At 40.7% G+C, this 20,978-nt stretch overlaps 1 protein-coding gene across 2 annotated transcripts in view; it reads left to right on the top strand.

The window, feature by feature from the left end:
* The window catches only part of NDUFA9 (NADH:ubiquinone oxidoreductase subunit A9), a 32,622-nt gene extending 12,222 nt beyond the window's left edge, over positions 1 to 20,400 (top strand). The window contains exons 6-11 of one of the 2 annotated variants that reach the window (XM_017666400.3): positions 1,399 to 1,501; positions 4,326 to 4,393; positions 5,532 to 5,608; positions 9,135 to 9,230; positions 17,423 to 17,489; positions 20,103 to 20,400. In XM_017666400.3, coding sequence (XP_017521889.2) covers positions 1,399 to 1,501; positions 4,326 to 4,393; positions 5,532 to 5,608; positions 9,135 to 9,230; positions 17,423 to 17,489; positions 20,103 to 20,273 — 582 coding nt within the window. In that variant the 3' untranslated portion in view covers positions 20,274 to 20,400. The remainder of the gene's footprint in view (positions 1 to 1,398; positions 1,502 to 4,325; positions 4,394 to 5,531; positions 5,609 to 9,134; positions 9,231 to 17,422; positions 17,490 to 20,102) is intronic. The other variant, XM_073222366.1, reaches the window with a different exon arrangement.
* Positions 20,401 to 20,978: the final 578 nt, after the last annotated feature.

Here is a 20,978-nt window from a genome sequence, read left to right as displayed (position 1 = left end):
TGCCCCTGAGTTTTAGATTTAGTAGTGGGAACATGAGGTGGTTTTTCTCTGCTGCTGTATTTTCTCTTTGAAATAAAAGGTGAAATCATTTACTATAAGGAAGAGGAAAGAAAGGGAGAAATTTGAATGGACTAGAGAAGTTGTAGGATGGGAAAGTAAACCAGTTAGAAGAAAACACTACTTGAGGGCCCAGTTAAAATTGATGACATGAACTTACAGTGGTAAAAATATATGTTTTTTTGATTGAGGTATAATTGACATATAAATTATTACTTTTAGATGTGCAACTTAATGATTTGGTATTTGTATATATTGTGAAATGATGACCACCTTAAGTCTAGTTAACATCCATTACTAAATATAGTTACAAATGTGTTCTTATTGTGATGAGAACTTTAAAGATCTACTCTTTAGCACTTTCAAATATATAATACAGTATTATTAAGTATAGTCACCATGCTGTACATTCCATTCCATGACTGACTTATTTATAACCAGAAGTTTGTACCTTTTGACTCCTTTATCCATTTTGCCCACTTCTGACAACCACCAATCTTTATCTAAAATAGAGTACAATTTTTTGGATTTTTAAATTTTTTTAGATTCTACATATAAGTGAGATTATAGAGTATTTGTCTTTCTCTGATTTATTTCATTTAGCATGATGTCCTCAAGATCCACCATATTGTCCCAAGTGGCAAGATTTCCTTCTTTTTTTTAATAATGCTGTTGGTACCAGGGCTCTCCTTTCTGCACATCCTCACCAACACCTGTTACCTCTTGTCTGTTTGATACTAGTCATTCTGACAGGTGTGAGGTGATCTCATTGCGGTTTTGAGCTGCACCTCCCTGGTGGTTAGTGATGGGGTGTATGTGGGCGGGAGTACTGACCTCGGCGCTGATGTCTGCATGGGGCACAGGCCTGGCCAGGAAGTGAGCGGGTGACAGTGAGTGAGGGTATTACAACAGCTGAAGTTCGGAAGAGTAATGACCCCGTCCCCTGCCCCTCTGGGTAGGTGTGCACCACCACCATTTCCACTACTGCAGTCCTCTCCGACACACTCTCCTTTCCCTGGCAGGCTGCTAGGTTGTTGACACAGAGAATCTGTGGTTAGAAGGAAAAATGGAGGCTAGAAAAATTCTACTCTCATTTTTCTCCTTTCTTTTCTGTGTAAGCTTCCACCAAATAAACATGGGAAGAAACCCAACTAGAGCTCTAAGAGGCAGGGCATTTTTATGTGTTATAAAAAAAAAATTCTAGTAATTTGAGTTTAATGAATAATACCTTAATCTGGAGGAAAATACTGTCTTTGAAATACAAGTGGTGTCCTGATAGTGGAAAGAATGCAAGCTTTGTTCACATGTCTCAGAGCCCTGTTTGTTTGGCTGTTTGTTTAGGCTGTTGGAGAGAAAGAAGTGAGAGAGGCATTTCCAGAAGCCACTATCATAAAACCGTCGGACATCTTTGGAAGAGAGGATAGATTCCTCAATTATTTTGCAAGTACGTTTTATTTCTTAATAGTTGAAGAAAGGATACCCGTTAACGAAGTAAAAGTTAAGCACAAGCTAACAGTGTTCTCTGACTTGATAGACTGAGGTTAGACTTTTTTCTCCCTTAGCTGCCATTTTCTCACAAAGGTTATCTTTGCCTGGTCAGCACGGTCCTTCTCATGATCTTCGTAGCAGAAGCAGCACTTTAGATTCATGCGAAGAGCAGGGGCTTGGGAGTTGGAGGCCTGGATTTCCAGTTTGGTCCCGGGACTCACTAGCTCTGACTTCGGCAAGTCAGCGAGTGGCAGTGTTGTCCTCTGGTAAAGCGGAGATGGTCATGCCTGCCTCAGGAGGGGCGTGTGAACTCAGTGAGGCGGCGTGATCACAGCACCCAGCACATAGCTGGTGCTTAAGCGTTGGCTTCAGCCGTATTTTTCACATGAAGCCTTTGCTAACTGCCATCTAACCTTTAGTTGGATCGCCAAGTCAGTTAGATGTTGATTTTGAAAGACAAAGAGGCAGGATCGTACTTTGTCAGATACATTTACTTGGTCTTCCCTTGTTAATAACAAATTCTGTGGAACATGATTAGGGATTAATAAATATTAACTTGGCCATTGTGAAACTGGAAATAGTAATGTAAACTGCTTTCATGGGTAGGAAGTGGTTTATGCCTACTCTCAGGGTTTTTATCTTTTTGTTTACTAATTAGACTTGTCTTGGCAGAGAAGAGCAGACTTCTTGACAAAGTGCTGAGATTTGAGGGGTGAAAAAATGATTTTCCTGTATTTCTGTAGGAGCAGGAGGAGAGAATACATTTTCAAAGTCTATGATAAGAACCCGACTTAGTTTCTGATTCTACTGAATTACATTACCTCTCTATGTACTCGCTTATGTGTTGGGAGAGGGTTCTGACTTTCCTCTTGGAAGTACTAGAAAGTTAATGAAATACTGTTTTATCAGTACCTCATATATGTAGAATCACATGGTATTTGTCTTTTTGTGACTGGTGTACTTCACCTAGCGTAATTTCCTTAAGGTTCATGCATGTTGTAACATGTGATTGCTGCTATGAATGTGGGTGTGCAAATATCTTTTTGAGACCCTGCTTTTATTTCTTTGGGGTGTATATTCAGAAGTAGGATTGCTGGATTATATAGTAATTCTATTTTTAACCTTTTAACTGCCATACTGTTTTCCATAGTGGCCCTACCAATTTATGTTTCCACCAACAGTACAGGGATTCCAGTTTTCTATATCCTTGTCAACACTTGTTATTTTCTATTTTTTTGATAGTAATTGAGTGTAAGGTCATATCTCATGGTTTTGATTTGCATTTCGCTAATGCTTAGTGATGTTGAGTATTTTTTCATGTGCTTGTTGGCCATTTGTATATTTTATTTGGAGAAACGTCTTTTTATGTCCTTTGCTCATTTTTTAATTAAGTTTTTTTTGGTTATTGTAGGATTCTGGACAGCAACCCCTTATCAGATCTATGATTTGCAAATATTTTTCCCATTCTGAGGGTTGCCTTTTCATTCTGTCTTTCAATGCACAGAAGCTTCTCATTTTGATGTAGTCCAATTTATCTGTTTTTACTTTTGTTGCCTATGCTTTTGGTGTCATAGCCAAGAAATTATGGCTACCTCCAATGTCGTGAAGCTTTTCCTCTAAGTTTTCTCCAAAGGGTTTTGCAGTTTTAGCTTTCATTATTAGGTCCTTGATCCTTTTTTAGTTATTTTTTGTATGTGGTGTAAAGGAAAGGTCCAATTTCATTTTTTTATATATGGATATCCATATAGCACCAGTTGTTCAGAAGACTATAATTTCCCCTCTGAATGGTCTTCGTACCTTGTGAAAAATCATTTGATAATATATACAAGGGTTATTTCTCTCTATTCCATTGGTCTGTCTTTATGCCATGATTTTGGTAACTGTGCTGTTTTGATTACTGTAGTATATAATCAATTTTGAAATCAAAATGTGAGACCTCTAACTTTGTTTTTCATTTTCAAGATAGTTAATGGCTTTTCTGGGTTTCTAAAGATTCCATATGAATTTTAGGGTGGAATTTTTATATTTCTGCAAAAAACACCATTGGGGTTTTGATAGGGATTGCATTCCAACTGTAGGTGGCTTTGGGTAGTATTGGCATCTTATGTTGTCTTCCAGTCCGTGAACCCAGGATGTCTTTCCATGTATTCAGTTTTTAGCCAACTCAGTTAAATTATTCCTATATTTTATTCTATTAGATGCTCTTATAAATAATTTGTTCTTTGAAAATTTTTCGGGAAAGCTTTTTTATCTTTACAGTCAGTCCACTTGAAATTGTTTTGGTTTATGGTGATATGTGAGCCATTTGGGTTTTTTTTGCCACCAAATAGAATGATTGTCTCAGCAACATATATTAAATAATATTTCCATTTCCCACATATTTATGACACTGCATTCATCATATACTAAATTCCACTTTTAAGAGCATTTTTTTTCTGGTATCACTGATTTATTGATTCCTCTGTTACTCCACTGAATGGAGTGCAGTTAGAGTCCAGTCCTGGCAGGGGCCATGCGTTTAGCATTGTAGAATAGAAGACAAGTGGCCAAGCCATTTGACTGCTTTCCCCTGCTCTCCATATCCTTAAATATCTGGCCTTTTTACATCCATGTGTGTTATCTGAAAACCAAATGGCTGCTCACCAGCTTCCTCAGAGTCATCTACATTTATTTCATTATTTCTATGATGCAAAGTGCTTTGCTGACCTGGAGGAGCTGGAGATTGGTGGGTCTTACAGCAATTTAGACCTGGTAAGAATAGTTCTCTTTTTTTCTGCCAGATGCTCGTTGGTTTGGTGGTGTACCTCTTACTGCCTTGGGCAAGAAGACAGTGAAACAGCCCGTGTGTGTAAGTATCCTGGATGGAGGGCTTTGGCTGAATTCAGATTTAGGCTCAGTTTTCTGGTTTTATCCTAATCCTGTAACTGTCATTTTTTCTTTGTCAACTTGCTCCAGCAGATTGCCTCTTAGTTTACCTGAGTGGAGCATGTCTTCTCTAAGTTTTCACTTGTTCATTCATTTAAAAAAATGCACCAAACTCCTAATGAACTAGGCACAGTGTCCATGTCACTGGACATGTAGAGGTATTAAGTAGACAAACACAATTGCTATTCTCAAGGTGGGTTCAGTCAGAGGCAGGTCAGCAAAGCACCTGTACAATGTGAAGAATTGCTGTGTCAGGGAAAGGATTTTATGTAATTATATCAAAATGACACCTAATCCACACCTGAGGGCCAGGGAAGGCCTCCCAGGGGATATGACACCTGCTGGGAGCAAATCAGATGGAAGGGATTGGGGAAGAGTGTTCCATGCTAGGCCCCAGTGTGTACAGGGCCCAGAGGTGGAGAGTGTGTTGGATTCCATATTGTGTTGAACAAGGGTTTCTCATTGGTGGCACAGTGGACGTTTGGGGCCAGCTAATTGTTTAGGGGCTGCCATAGAATGTTCAGCTGCATCCCTGGCCTCCGGCCACCAGATGGCAGTAGTACTGCCTCACCATTTGGGATGATTAAAGTGTGTCCAGGCATTTATTTGCCAAGTGTGTCCTGGATGGCAGAATCAGCCCCAGCTGAAAACCATCAGGTCCAAAACGATATAAAGTTGTAATTTTTGAAAATCAGAAAGGTAGAATATTGGCAGTGGTTCAGCCTCATAGTTTGCGATAGCACAGTAACGGAGAGGAAGTGTAATGTGAGGAGAGAGTGGAGAGACTGCAGGCAGAGGCAAGCCAGAAAGGCCTTGACAGCCACGTGGAGACGCCTGTGTTCTGACTAGAGACAGTGCTTGGCAGGCCTTCCAGATTATTTAAGCTCTTCAGAAGTGGGTTCTTGAAGGGGCATTCTGGAAATGGACAGTGCTGTTTAATGTATCAGGCTTTTTTGTTGTGATTGCTGTGGCCTGCTTTCCTTCCTCCCTCTTTTCTCTCCCCCATCTCTCGTTTCTCTCTTTCAGCAATTACTTAGACATGTGCTATGATTTTTTTATAGGTTGTAGATGTATCCAAAGGAATTGTTAATGCCCTTAAAGATTCAGAAGCCAGAGGTAAAACTTTTGCCTTTGTTGGGTAAGTGTCTAGAGTTCAGTTTTAAAATTGTGCTCCCTGCTAAGATGAAAGGGTTATCCTGATTTACAAGAACAATAAATTTTTAAATACATCACTAACAGATTAATTTGTTGCATTTTTTACAGTGTCTCTCTTCATCTGTGTTTATTCAAGAAGCTTTACTCCCTTTAGTCCTGAGGCCAGTGTGTCTCAAAGAACTGTCCAAAAGCCACCATGATCAGAATTTTATGAATTCTTACATTAAATCAGAATTTGAGGGAACCTGGAAATCAGCTTTAATAAATGATTTTTCTGTCCCCAAAATTTGAGAACCAGTGCCCTTGACTATTACACATACTTAGCCCAGTGATCCCCAAGGATGGTTTTATGCTGTTCCAGTGATGTTTTTAATGTATAAAAGGATATTACAATAACTTCTAAAACACAGGTCACTTGTAGGGAGTAAGTACAATTGCAAAATGAAATTATTTTGGGGGCCTCTCCCAGTGCCCCCAGGAGATTGGAGGTGCTGGTTTAGGGTACAGTCACTAGTGCTGTGCAAGATGGATCACTTGTCATGTGTCCTCTCTGGTGAGATTTGCTTTCAGGAAGAATGGGGCACAGGTAAGCTGTGTGACTTACCTGGGATTACTGAATCCTGTCACAGCTAAGTCCCTGACCCTTTTCCTGAATTAAAACTATGACTTAAATCTGCCAAATTGAAAAGCACCAAATCCACATCATAATTGGCTGAGGACCTGTCACCACAGCATCAGAAACAATGAAATACATAAGTATAAATTTAATAAAAGAGATATAAAACCTGTCTACTGAAAGTAAATCATTGCTGAGAGAAATTAAAGATAATTAAATAAATGGGAAGACATCTCATGTTCATGGATTGGAAGAGTCATTATTGTTAAAATGGCAGTTTTCCCTACATTTATCTATGTATTCAATTTAATCTTGTGAAAATTGAAATAGGCCTTTTTGCAGAAATTGACAAACTGATTCTAAATTCAAAAACCCACAATAGCCAAACCATTTTGACAAAGAATAAAGTTGGAGCCCTGAAGCTTCCCAGTTTCAAAACTTGGGAGCTACAGTTAGAAAGACTGTGTGGAACTGGCATTAAGAATAGACATATAGATTAATTAAACAGAACTGATGGTCTAGATATCAACCTTTATGGATGATTGATTTTTCACAAAGGTCACATGGGGAAAAGATAGTCTTTTCAACAAATGATACTGGGATATCCACATGAAAAAAAGTGAATGCAGACCCTTACTTCGCATTATATGTGAAAAATTTTCAAAGTAGATCAGAAACCTAAATATAAGAGTTAAAACTATAAAAATTTTGGGAGAAAATTTTTAAATCTTCTGGACCTTGGGTCAGGTAAAGATTTTTTAGGTATAACATCAAAAGCATATTCCATAAAAGAAAAAAATGATAGATTAGATTTCATCAACAGTACAAAAATTATACTTCTGGAGACACCATTCAGAGCATGATGAAAGGACAAGTGAGGAGATCATCAGCTAGAAGGCAGTGTGGGGTGGGTCAGAGCAGTACATAGAAAACCTGAGGACAGAAGATAGGGAAGTACTCCCTGAGAGGACAGGAAAAGAGCACTTCTAGGAGGGTGTAGTAGGTGACAGAGCAGAACTGAGTCTCCCATTTGAAGTCAGTGATCAAAAATGTAAGGTGAGGTGTTAGCCCTGTTGTATTTTAATTTTCTCTACAACTCTGACTTGCTGGGGGTTCAGGCACAAAGAAGGTGGATACTTGGGTTAACCAGACTAGGAGTTTTACTGCGCTAGAGTAGTGGAGACAGGTCTGGGGCACAAGGTTTTGCTAAAGCTATTTGCAAAAACAAAGACTATAATGCTGAACCATGAAGTCCAAGCAGGGAGGGACACAGGCTTTAGTATAGCTTTCTCTGTGAGCAGTGGCACTTTTTTAGGTATGACATGAAAAGCAGTCTTTGAGTCACAGTTAATGGAACACAAAGTGCTTTAGAACAGCTGCAGAGCAAGTGTATTACATATAATTAGTTTACCCATGATACCAGCATCGCTTGTCATTGTATTACAAATTGTTCTTTGGCATAGCATATATTTTATGCCTGTAATGATTCTTTTACATCCTTCTGGAATTTGAAGGAAGCTATTTGGGAGCTTTGTCTGATAGTTCCCCAAGCTGACATTTTTGTTTTGTTTTGTTTTGTTATGGTGAAAATATCACCTTCATTCAGCTGTCAGTTTTCCCGGGTTTTCTGAGGCAAAAAGAATTAGGAAAATGGATGAAGAGATATTTAAATATGTTATAAGCAGTGATAATTAATAAAGCTTTGTCATAACAGTAAAGAGCTATTCAGATCAGTGGAAGAGAATAGAAAGTCCAGAAATAGTCTCAAATATATGTAAGAATACAGGATGTGATGTGGGTGACACTTATATGGGAAAAGGATGTCACCAGGGCAATTATTCAAGTGGTGCTCCATCTTTATATCAATACAAAAATGTGTTGCAGGAGGAACTTATTTTATGTGTTAAAAAAACAAAAACAAAAGCATTAGGAAAAATATTTGAAAGTTTATGTCACTGGAGACTGTAGAGGGATTTTCTAAATAAAAATGTAAGACCGAACTATAAAGTAAAAGAAATCAGTAGTTTTGATTAAATGAAATGTCTAAATTTGTGTTCCACAAAACAAACATTAAAAAGGCATGATACAAACAATAGAAGATATTTCCAACTATATCATTAAAATAGAAAAGATTCTTTCACATCATTTATAGAAAGGGACTCGAGGAAGAAAGAAAAAGAAGTGTAAATGGTCAAAAATATATAAAGACTCTAGTATTAAAATGATGTGAATTAAAATGTTGAGGTACCTTTTTTACCTTGCAGATTGGTAAAATTTTGTTTGCTTATTTTCTATGACCTGATTTTTGGTGAGGATATAAATTGATACAACCTTTTTGGAAAGTAGTTTGGAAGAATTCAGTAAAAGTCTTAAAATTTCCAAATATACTTTGAGCCAGTTGCACTTCCAGAATGTATTACAGATACATATTTATAGATAAGTACAAATATGCACTATAAGACTGTTCATTAAGACATTATTTTATAAAGGAAAAATAGTTTTACTAGCTTAAATATCTCAAAACTGGCAATTAGTAAAATACAATTATGTGCAACATAATATGTGCAATCATTAGACATGCACTGGAATGTTTAGTAACAGAAAATTGTGATTTAATGTTAAGTGAAAAAGATGTTACAGAATAGGCTGACCTGTGTAACCTTATATTTACAAAAAGAAAAAAATTGTGTGTATCTACAGGGATGAGGAAGATATATATGTATTAACTTTATCTTTGGTGTGATTATGGGTGGTTTTTTTCTTTGTGCTAATCTGTATTTACTATGTTGCATATGTTTCCTTTTTCATAAGAAAAAATATTATTTTGTTAAATTAAGAAAGAAAATTTGTAAGGAGCAAGTCATTTGAAGAGCTGTCAATTTTCTTTTTGTAGGCCCAATCGGTATGTGCTTTTTGACCTGGTGCAATATATTTTTGCTGTGGCTCACAGACCCTTCCTCCCATATCCTTTGCCACGTTTTGCCTATCAGTAAGTAAAGTGCTTCTTTCTGGGCCTTCTGAAATAGAGCTAACAAAGTATACTTGGTGGTGCTCTCACTTAGGGCTACAGGGAGTGTGTCCATTAAAGTATGTCAGTGAAATCTCTGAATCTCTAACTAGCGGCTGCTCCTGAAGTCCTGTCCTTAGTCCAGGAAAGAACGAGGGGTGTCTAACAAAGGGAAACATAGATTCTGTGGGGGAGAAAAACAATGAGTGTTGAGAAGTGAAATTTGCAAGTCTTTAAATTCTCCAGTTAGAAACCACTAGTTTTCATTTGGAGAAATGTCTTGCTCACAGGTTGTGTAAAAGAGCAATCAGGTTTCCTTCATTCCATAGCACTCACCCAGCCGTGGGAAAGGGCCCCTTTCTTATTGAAGCACGCTGACCACTTAGTGGGGGAAGGAGCAGGCTGCTTACCATGTAATTGGGGAAGAACAGGCTGACAACATAGTGGGGGAAGGAGCAGACTGATCTCATAGTGGGGGAAGGAACAGGCTGACACTGACAGGGCCTGAGGTTGCCCTTTCTTCTTTCCTGGCTTGGTTCACTTCTTCCCTTTGTAGGTTTAGATCTCAGGGTGATCATGTCCTACTAGTGGTCTGGTCAGGTCAGTTTTCACATCCTGTTTGCTAGAGATTGTCTTAAGAACCACCAGGGCAATCAATAGATGAATGGATAAAGAAAATGTGGTATATATACACAATGGAGTATTATTCAGGCATAAAAAGAAAAGCAATCCTACAATTTTCAACAGCATGAATAGAGCTAGAGGGTATTATGTTCAGTGAAATAAGCCAGACAGAGAAAGACAAGTACCAACGACTTGACACATTTGTGGAGTATAAAAACGAAGCAAAACAGGTTGAGATTAAAGATGGCTGTGTGAGATAGAGGCATCCTCCCAAAACCACATATAATACAAAAATATAGTTAATACAACTAATCCTAAAAGAGCAACAGGAAAGAAGGCTGTGCCAGACTGCATACATCTGGAGGAAACAACACACCTCATGGAACAGGGTAACATAGTAAAGCTGTGATCTGGTGGGACTCAAGCCCCTCCCCCACCCCAGCTCACTGGCAGGAGGAAGAGAAGCACAGCAGGGAGCGGGTGGAGGCCTAGGACTGCTGAACACGCAGAGATCTGCTTGTGGAGCATGAACATACATTGCATGGTGCTCTGGAGATTAGTGGGGTTGGGAAGCTAAGACAGGCAGAATACTTGGAGAGATTGAGAATCCAGCTGCTTGTGGAAAATGGGGATCCACATCTGGCTACTCTGGGACAAAAGAAAGGTGGGCAATCCGAGAGACTTCTTAACAGCGAGAGGCATGCTAAAGGGGCAAGGATTGCACAGAGCTTGCTGCTCACGAGAAAGAACAGGTGGATGAAATTGTCTGGGTGCACTCTGCCCAGCAGGTTAGGAACTTTTAGGAGCTTCAGGTGCTCCATCCCCCTGGCTGGCTACACAGCTCCAAAGCCCCCCCCCCCCCCCATGATACGCAGCCTGCTGTGCATTCCACGCAGCCGGCACTGGCTCGCAAACCAGCAGCCCCTGCCCTGACATCAGGCCAGCCAGGCAGAGGCCCTGCCCTTAGCAGTTACAAACTGAAAGCACAGGGGCTAACACCTATGTGCTCAGCCTGCTGGTTCTGGCAGTGGAGACAGGCGCAGCAGCCAGGAAGCAGGAAACAGCTCTTTCCTCCACCCAGGCACCAGTGTCCCTCCCCTGTGACCCCTGACATGGTTCCAGGGGCTGAGCAGCTCCAGAGAGTACAGCTTCTGGGCACTAGAGGGCACCATACACAAATAAGAAATATCAAAGGAACCTGGTTCAAACCAAAATCCCACAAACACCAAAAAAAAAAGAGCCAAATGAAACTGAACTCATCAGTCTTCATGAAAGAGATTTCAAAATAAAAATAGACATGTTCATGTAGGTACAGAAAAATATTTAAGAACTCAGGGTAAAATTTAGGACTGATATTCAGTCAGTCAGGAATGCAATATCTGAAATGAAACATACAATGGAGGGATTTAAAAGCAGGTAAGATGTAGTAGAAGAGATGGTAAATGGAACAGACAACAGGAATACAAAGAAACTGAGGCACAGAGAGAAAAAAGGATCTCTAGGAGTGAAGGAATATTGAGAGAACTGTGTGACCAATACAAATGGAACAATATTTGCATTATAGGGGTACCAGAAAAAGAAGAGAGATAAAAAGAGATAGAAAATGTCTTTGAGGAGGCAATTGCTGAAAACTTCCCCAATCTGGGGAAGGCGATAGTCTCTCAGGCCATCAAGGTGCAGAGATCTCCCAACACAAGGGACCCAAGGAAGACAACACCAACACATATAATAATTAAAATGGCAAAGATCAAGGATAGGGATAGAATATTAAAAGCAACAGAGAGGAAAAAAAGGATCACATGTAAAGGAAAGCTCATCAGGTTATCATCAGACTTCTCAACAGAAACCTTACAGGCCAGAAGGGAGTGGCATGATATATTTAATGCAGTGAAACAAAATGGCCTCAAACCAAGAATATTCTACCCGGCACAATTATTTAAGTTTGAAGCAGGGATTAAACAGTTTCCAGATAAGCAAAAGCTGAGAGAGTTTACCTCCCACAAACCATCTCTACAGTGCATTTTGGAGGGACTGCTATAAATGGAAGTGTTCCTGAGAATAAATAGCTGTCACCAGAGGAAATAAAACCACAGTAAAGAAAGTAGAACAATTAATTACCAATGCAAAATCAAATCAGCTACCCCCAAATTCAGTCAGGGGATAGACAAAGAGTACAGAATATGGTACCTAATATATAAAGAATGGAGGAGGAAGGAAATGGAGGGAAAAAATTTTTTTTAAAAGAACCTTTAGATTGTATTTCTAACAGCATAGTAAGTGAGTTAAATTATACTGTTAGATAGTAAGAAGTTACCCCTGAACATACCTATGGCAATAAATACATACCTATCGATAATCACCCTTAATATAAAGGGTCTGAATGTACCAATTAAAAGACATACAGTCACTGAATGGATAAAAAAGAAGACCCATCTATATGCTGCCTACAAGAGACTCACTTCAAACGCAAAGACATACAGACTAAAAGTGAAGGGCTGGAAAAAGATATTTCATACAACTAATAAGGAGAAAAAAAGCAGGAGTTGCACTACTTGTATCAGACAAAATAGACTTCAAAACAAAGTAAGAGAGAAAGGACATTACATAATGATAAAGGAGTCAGTCCAACAAGAGGATACAACCATTTTAAATATCTGTGCATCCAACACAGGAAAACCTATATATATGAAACAAATACTAACAGAATTAAAGGGGGAAATAGAATGCAATGCTTTCACTTTAGGAGACTTCAACACACCACTCCACAGAACAGATCAACCATACAGAAAATAAGTAAGGAGACAAAGGCAATGAACAACACATTAGAATAGGTGGATCTAACAGACGTCTGCAGATTTACCTAGGAAGAAAGAGAGTCTACACACATAAACAGAATTAGAAATGAGAAAGGAAAAACCACTATCAACATCATAGAAATACAAAAAATTATTAGAGAATACTATGAAAAATTATATGCTAAAATGCTGGATAACTTAGAAGAAATGGACAAGGCAATCTAGAAAAAGGCAATCTTCTAAGGCTGACCCAGGAAGAAACAGAAAATCTGAACAGACCAATTACCAGCAATGAAATTGAATTGTTAATCAAAACACTCCCTAAGAACAAACCCCTGAACCAGATGGCTTCACCACTGAATTTTATAAAACATTTAGTGAAGACCTAATACCCATCCTCCTTAAAGTTTTACAAAGAGTAGAAGAGGAGAGAACACTTCCAAACTCATTCTATGAGGCCAGCAACACTCTAATACCCAAACCAGGCAAAGACACCACCAAAAAAGAAAATTACAGACCTATATCCCTGAGGAACATACATGCAAAAATCCTCAACAAAATTTTAGCAAACTGAATTCAAAAATACATCAAAAAGATCGTCCATCATGTTCAAATAGGATTTATTCTAGGGATGCAAGGGTGGTACAGTATTTGAAAATGCATCGACATCATCCACCACATCAACAAAAAGGACAAAAACCACATGATTATCTCCATAAATGCTGAAAAAGCATTTGACAAAATTCAACATCCATTCATGATAAAAATTCTCAACAAAATGGTTATATAGAGGTCAAGTACCTTAACATAATAAAGACCATATATAACACACCCACAGCCAACATCATACTTAATAGCAAGAAGCTGAAAGCTTTTCCTTTTAAGATCAGGAACAAGACAAGGATGCCCACTCTCCTCACTTCTATTCAACATAGTACTGGAGGTCCTAGCCATGGCAATCAGACAACACAAAGAAATAAAAGGCATCAAGATTGGTAAAGAAGAAGTTAAACTGTCACTGTTTGCAGGTGACATGATACTGTACATAAAAAACCCTAAAGAATCCACTCTAAAACTATTAGATCTACTATCTGAATTCAGCAAAGTTGCAGGATACAAAATCAATACACAGAAATCTGTTGCATTCCTATACACTAATGATGAACTAGAAGAAAGAGAAGTCAGGAAAACAATTCCATTCACAGTTGCATCAAAAAGAATAAAATACCTAGGAATAAACCTAGCCAAGGAAGTGAAAGACCTGAAACTACAAGACCCACATGAGAGAAATTAAAGAAGATACCAATAAATGGAAATTCATCCCGTGCTCATAGATAGGAAGAATTAATTTTGTCAAAATGGACATCCTGCCTGAAGCAGTCTGCAGATTCAATACAATCCCTATCAAAATACCAGCAGCATTCTTCAACAAACTAGAACAAATAGTTCTAAAATTCATATGGAACCACAAGAGCCCCCGAATAGCCAAAGCAATCCTGAGAAGGAAGAATAAAGCTGGGGCGATTACACTCCCTGACTTCAAGCTCTACTACAAAGCCACAGTAGTCAAGACAATTTGGTACTGGCACAAAAACAGTCCCATAGACTAATGGAACCAGACTAGAGAGCCCAGATATAAACCCAAGCATATATGGTCAATATACGATAAAAGAGCCATGGATATACAATGGGGAAATGACAATCTCTTCAATAACTAGTGTTGACAAAACTGGACAGCTACATGTAAGAGAATGAAACTGGATTACTGTCTAACTACATACACAAAAGTAAACTTGAAATGGATCAAAGACCTGAATGTAAGTCATGAAACCATAAAACTCTTAGGAGAAAACAGGCAAAAATCTCTTGAATATAAACATGAGCAACTTTTTCCTGAACGCATCGCCTCAGACAAGGGAAACAAAAGCAAAAATGAATAAATGAGACTATATCAAGCTAGAAATCTTCTGTACAGCAAAGGACACCATCAGCAGAACAAAAAAGCATCCTACAATATGAGAGAATATATTTGTAAATGACTTATCTGACAAGGGGTTAACATCCAAAATGTATAAAGAATTTACATGCCTCAACACCCAAAAAGCAAATAACCTGATTAAAAAATGGGTGGAGGATATGAACAGACAGTTCTCCAAAGAAGAAATTCAGATGGCCAACAGGTACATGAAAAGATGCTCCACATCGCTAATTATCAGGGAAATGCAAATTAAAACCACAGTGAGATAATCACCTCATACCAGTAAGGATGGCCAACATCGAAAAGAGAAGGAACAACAAATGCTGGCAAGGATGTGGAGAAAGGGGAACCCTCCTACACTGCTGGTGGGAATGTAAGCTAGTTCAACCATTGTGGAAAGCAATGTGGCAGTTCCTCAAAAAACTGAAAATAGAAATACCATTTCACCCAGGAATTCCACTCCTAGGAATTTACCCAAAGAAAGCAAGATCTCAGATTCAAAAAGACATATGCACCCCTGTGTTTATCACAGCACTATTTACAATAGCCAAGATATGGAAGCAACGTAATTTTCCCATCAGTAGATGAATGGATTAAGAAGAAGTGGTACATACACACAATGGAATATTATTCAGCCATAAGAAAGATACAAATCCTACCATTTGCAACAACATGGATGGAGCTAGAGTGTATTATGCTCAGTGAAATAAGTCAGGCAGAGAAAGACAAGTACCAAATGATCTCACTCATATGTGGAGTATAACAACAAAGGAAAAACTGAAGGAACAACAGCAGCAGGCTCAGACTCCAAGAAGGGACTAGCAGTTACCAAAGGGAAGGGCTTGGGAGGATGGGGAGGAAGAAGGGGATTAAAGGGCATTATAATTTACAATCACAATATAGGTAGGTCACGGGGAAGGCAGTACAGTATGGAGAAGGCAATAACTCTATAGCATCTTACTACGCTGACGGACAGTGACCACAGTGGAGGGGGTGAGGGCTTGATAATATGGATGAATGTTGAAATCACAGTGTTGTTCATGTGAAACCTTCGTAAGATTGTATATCATAATAAAAAAAGAAATAACCACCAGGGAAGTTCCTTCCTTCATTTGTTTGCTCAGTCAGTCATTCTTAGATGTTTATTGGGTGCCTACTATGTCTCAGTCAATGCTCTGGGGACTCAGAGTTACAGTAAATCCTCACAATGCTTGTGATCTGTCAGAGGTGTCAGAAAAACAATGCAGTATGATGCTACTATTTATTGAGATTTCCATTTTCCAGACTGCTTTGTCCTCATTTGGTACTCGTAGTAACTCAGGTAGGTGGGGAGGAGCGGGGTGTGCGTAGAAGATGGGAACTGAGGACAAGTGTGAGGAGTACTGTCACTTACAGGACGAGCAGAGTACGGGAAATTTATCAGAGACTGAAGAAGGTCATCAGTCCTTTAAGTGAAGATGAAGAGACTGGAAGCTTAGACACCAGCGGGGAGGGATGTTCTAAGGAGGGGGTGACTGTTTGGAGGAGAGCATCGCTGTTTGTTCACATCAGTATCTGCAGCATGTCATGCAATGCTTGGCACACAGTAGGCACTTTGTTAATATTTGTGGAGTGAAATGCTGCAGAAAAGTCAGATAAGATACAGGACTAAAAAGCATCCACAGTTAATACGGCATTGTGGCAGTGGCTCCCATGCAGCAGAGGGTGTAAGCCGCATTGCTGGGAGCTGCTTCCCTGGGTGTGCAGAAAATTCAGAATTAGAGTGGACTTGGCATATGCACATGGCATGGCCCACAGGGGACACTAGTGTAGACACCAGAAGTAATCGATTGGTGTAGAACCAGAGCACAGTGTTGAAGGTTTGTACAGGGTGTTTTTATTAAGCTATGTGAGCCCAGTAAAGTGCCTTTTTCTGCCATCAGAACAGGTTGTCTGCAATCAGAAGCTTTTTATGTTCTGGAGTGCTTCTGAGCAGGCTTTGGCTTCCTTTTTCATTTCTTCTGTGACTTGGGATGTTTTCCCAGTTTTTAAAAAGCTGTGGAACCCTGTATTCAGACTTTTTACATATAGGCCCACTAGGTCAATCAGACAGAAGCAGAGCTGGTCTGTAATGATGGGTGATGCCCAGAGCTTATTCTCCCGGCCTTTGCCCCAGTCCTCTGTGGGGATCCCCAGGGACTCCTAGGGTACCTCAGATGCCTAATGCCCACTGCCCTGAGGATACCTAAGTGAGGAACTTGATGACAGATAAAGAAACTCAGTTTTCTTGAGAGTGGAGGAAAGGCATTAATCAGAGCAGGAGCCCCTCTTGTTCTAGGGTTTGTATTTGCTTCCTGATTGGAGTCTTAGAGCTTAGGCTTCTCTCCTTTGGGATGTTTTGGTTCCCTTGGGGCCCCTGCTTTTAAGGGTTGTGATTTATCTCTTGCACACTGCTCGGCTTGCCTTGGGTCCTTAACAGAAGCATATTTGGGTGTTTCAGGCTGAAATTAGATTAAATTTGACAGATTTCACTGAATGTTGGATCTGTTTTGTCAGTGGTGGTAGCTTTATTTTAATTTTTAAGATTCATCATCCCTTTGGTGGAGAACAAGGAGTGCCAGCAGTTACAGAGGTCTGGCTGGGTTAACTCAAAAGTGGTTGTCGGTAATTTTCTTAGAAAGGTACCCTGTGGATTCCTGCGTCAGCAGCAGCCTGTGTCCCTGTGGTTCCCATAGGCCAGCCTGAATGTGGGGCATAGAGACACTTACCACATGTACCATATTGATTCCTTTCTCCAGACTGCTAGCACGACTCTTTGAAATGAGTCCATTTGAGCCCTGGACAACGAAGGATAAAGTGGAGCGGGTGAGTCCAAGTGTGGTGACCCTCTGCCTGGTGGATGCTGGGCAGAAAGCTGCAGGGATGCTAAGTTCAAATTGATTTCTGTTTGCTTGCTGCTTGGGTTATTTTCATGCCCTTATCTGTCTTTCCTTCTGTCTAAGGCCAGCCCCTTCCCTTGTGCACTGAAGTTGTCCCCTCTCGGCCTGCCCCAGGGTGTGGTTCCTCCACCGTCCTCTCTCTGACATTTTCAATTTTCTTCTGTCTAGGGGGTCATTCCCATCAGCATGCAGACATGCCTTAAGAGCTCCATTGATTTTTAAAGGCAACCCCCCCCTTTCTGCCATGTCCTAGCTCTGGCCCTGGTGTCTGTGTCCCTTTGCACCTGAGCTCCTCAGAAGAGCTGTCTGTCCCTGCTGCTGACAGTTGCTTACCTCACTCTTCCTGTAACCCACTCCATTTAGGCTTTTATTCCCATTTGTCTCCCCAAAGTGCACATTTCATGGTCACCTCTTCTCTCCATTCCGTGGGATCCCACAGGCAGTTCTTTGACCCCATCGCACGCCATCTGTGAACAGCATTTGTCAGAGGGGCCCCTTCTCTCTGTCTTGAAACCCTGAATTTCCCCCTGTCTTCTGGCTGTCCGCGCTCTCTTGCTTTTCCTCCTTCACTAGGCCATGCTTTTCAGAGTCCCTTCCTGGTTCACTGTCTTCTTCCTGGTCTCTGAGTGTGGGGGAACCCACAGGCTGTGTCCTCAGCCCTTTTCTATCTTTGATGCTTCTCCAAATGACCCTCACCTAACCCCATGCCCAGCTGCCTGGGCCCCCACTTTACCTCCAGCCCTGAATTGTCCCCCACCCCGGTTGCAGACTCTCACGTCTGTTAGTTACATTACAGTCATCTGAAATATGACATGTCCATTAATAGAACTGCAAATCTGCTTCACTCCTAGCCTCTCTCATCTCAGTTCAGGATATCAGTCCTCTCTGTTGCCCAAGCCCAGAAGCTAAGAATCCCCCTGAGTTGCTCCTCTGCCTTCTCAGTCCAGACCTAAACCAGTACTGCCCGCTATGACTTGCAGTAATGGAAATGTTCTGTGATCTACTGTGTTCAAACGTAGCCACTAGCAACATGGGATTATTGAACACTGAAATGCGGCTGGTGCAACTGCACAGATAAGACTTGGATTCTAATTTTAATTAATTTAAACTTAAATTCCCACATTTGGCGAGTAGCTACCATATTGCACAGTGTAGGTCTAGGCCACCAGCAAGTATTATTGGAGAAGCCCTCAGAATACCTGCCGGATCTTGCCTCTCCCTCTTCCTGCCTTTTTATTCAGCCTTTCACTATGAAAATGCTTATAAAAGTATTGAGAATTTTCGGCTCAAAGAAAAGTAGGGGAACTCATTGCCCCCACTGTACCCACTGTATTCCAAGTGGGCAGATCATTGCTTTCTTACTCTCCGGGCCTCCTGCTTCTCCTTCCCTCTACAGTTTGGTGGACTCGAGTCCCACTCTTCCATCCCGCTCTCCCCCACGCTCGTCCCCCTCACTGAAGGTTTGCCCACTGCATGTAGAATTATTTCTAGGGAGGATACAAAATAAAAGTACTATACCATCTCTACCTTTGAAGACCTAATGACCTTTTATCCACAAGAAGCAGCCAGATTGTCCTCTGAAGGTCACCTAAAAGCTAAAATGTAGGGAAAATGAAAAATAGTCCTCAGGGAAGAGATGTGAACTGGTAGCCATTACCCTCCCTTTGACAGGCCCTGTCTGGAAAGCTGAGACGGTTTCCAAGGTGTTCCTTCTATGTCCACAAAAGATTCAGCAAAACTAATTGTCAGAATATGTCAGTGAATCTTACAGTCACGTGCCTCTTAAATTCATAACTGAGGGAGTGTTGACCCAGTAGGCCGAGTGGGCTTCGGGTAGGACTTGGAGACTGCTTTATGGCCCTGGTGAGAGAACGGCCGACTTTGCCAGGGGTGACGACAGAGGATCGGTGCTGCTCTGTACGCAAACTCCCTCTGTGTGCTTTTGGGTAATGTGGGATCTTTGAAAGTCTAGTCATTCTCCTTCCCTATAAACAAGATGGGTTTGGTATTTAGGCCTAGAGTGAGCATTAGTGAACCAGGTTAAGTGGAACTGGAGCACAAAGGTTAATGGATTATCTCTTAGTGAGCAATGAACAAATGCAAATTATCACCTTAATTTAGCAGTTAAAACTGATGAAGAAAGCTGTGCTCAGAGAGCAGGCCCAAGGGAGAGCTGGGGAGCGGGCTGGCCCTGCACTCGCCCCATTTTACTTCTGAGTTGCCTCAGCGCCCCCGTGAGCGTGACGGCTGTGCACCTTCCTCCGAGCTTACTTCTGATTCAGTCTGTACCCTGCCTCACCTAGAGCTGGTCCTGTGCTCACGAATAGTGCTGGGACCTGTGTGCTGATACTCCTGGCCTTGTCTCTGTCCCTTAAATCCTTTCCTGGAGTCTACTTTGAGTGACTTCCAGGTCTCCTTGGAAAATGATTAAGTCTCGGTAAGGGGACCCAGGCCAGCTTGAGCGTTGATGTGTTTGCTAAGGTAGCACTTCGTGTCCTGGCCGGTTTTCAGCTCTCTGTGGTTTTTTGTTTATTCACAGGTTCACATCACAGATATGACATTGCCTCATCTGCCCGGCTTGGAGGACCTCGGTATTCAGGCAACACCCCTGGAGCTCAAGGCCATAGAGGTGCTGCGACGTCACCGCACTTACCGCTGGCTGTCTTCTGAAATTGAAGATGTGAAGCCAGCCAAGACTGTTAACATTTAGTGGCCCTTGAACTGCCCTCGATTTTTGGTGTTTTGGGTCACCTGGCTAGTGACCAGCCCACTTTCATCAGAGAATCCTGTACATAGTGAATAAGATCCCCCATTAAAATATCTGAGATTAAAGTCTGCAGCAGCATTTTCTTCCTTGATTTATAAAATGAGAAATTCAGCCATTTGGGACTTGCTCAGAGTTTGCTTTAATGTATATACATTTAATAATGGCATGTATGTCACCTATTCTCTGAAATGCTGAAGGATTTTAGCTTCCCTAGGCCAAGCCATTTCTAGCCTATATTCTGGAAGACAAGAACCCTTTTTTAATGTTAAAAGTATTGTGATGACTTAATACCCATTGATTGAGGAAATTACAGTATCTTAAAACTAATCTGAATTTATTCACACTTAAGGTATTTTTTAAAAATTTACTTCAGTAACATCTGCCTACACTTAAAAAGTAACACACATAAGAACATTGGAGATGTGAAGTCTCCACTCACGTTCCCGGGTCCCATGCTCAGCTCTGACCCGCCCGAGGCCTCTGCCCCTGCTGGCAGGGCAGCGTCCAGATGGGTTCAGACACGTGGGTGTAGGTGGATTCTCCCTGTGCAGAGGAGGTGCCACAGCCTCTCCAGTAATGCCTCTGCTTAGGAATTAGGGCTTTTTGTGTAAGTTGTTAATATCCCATGCAGCCAAGATCTGAATGAAC

This window comes from Manis javanica, chromosome 15, assembly GCF_040802235.1.
Source record: "Manis javanica isolate MJ-LG chromosome 15, MJ_LKY, whole genome shotgun sequence".
Classification (NCBI taxonomy): domain Eukaryota; kingdom Metazoa; phylum Chordata; class Mammalia; order Pholidota; family Manidae; genus Manis; species Manis javanica.
The sequence above is the reverse complement of the archived record's forward strand: the minus strand, read 5'-3'. Positions and strand labels throughout refer to the sequence as shown.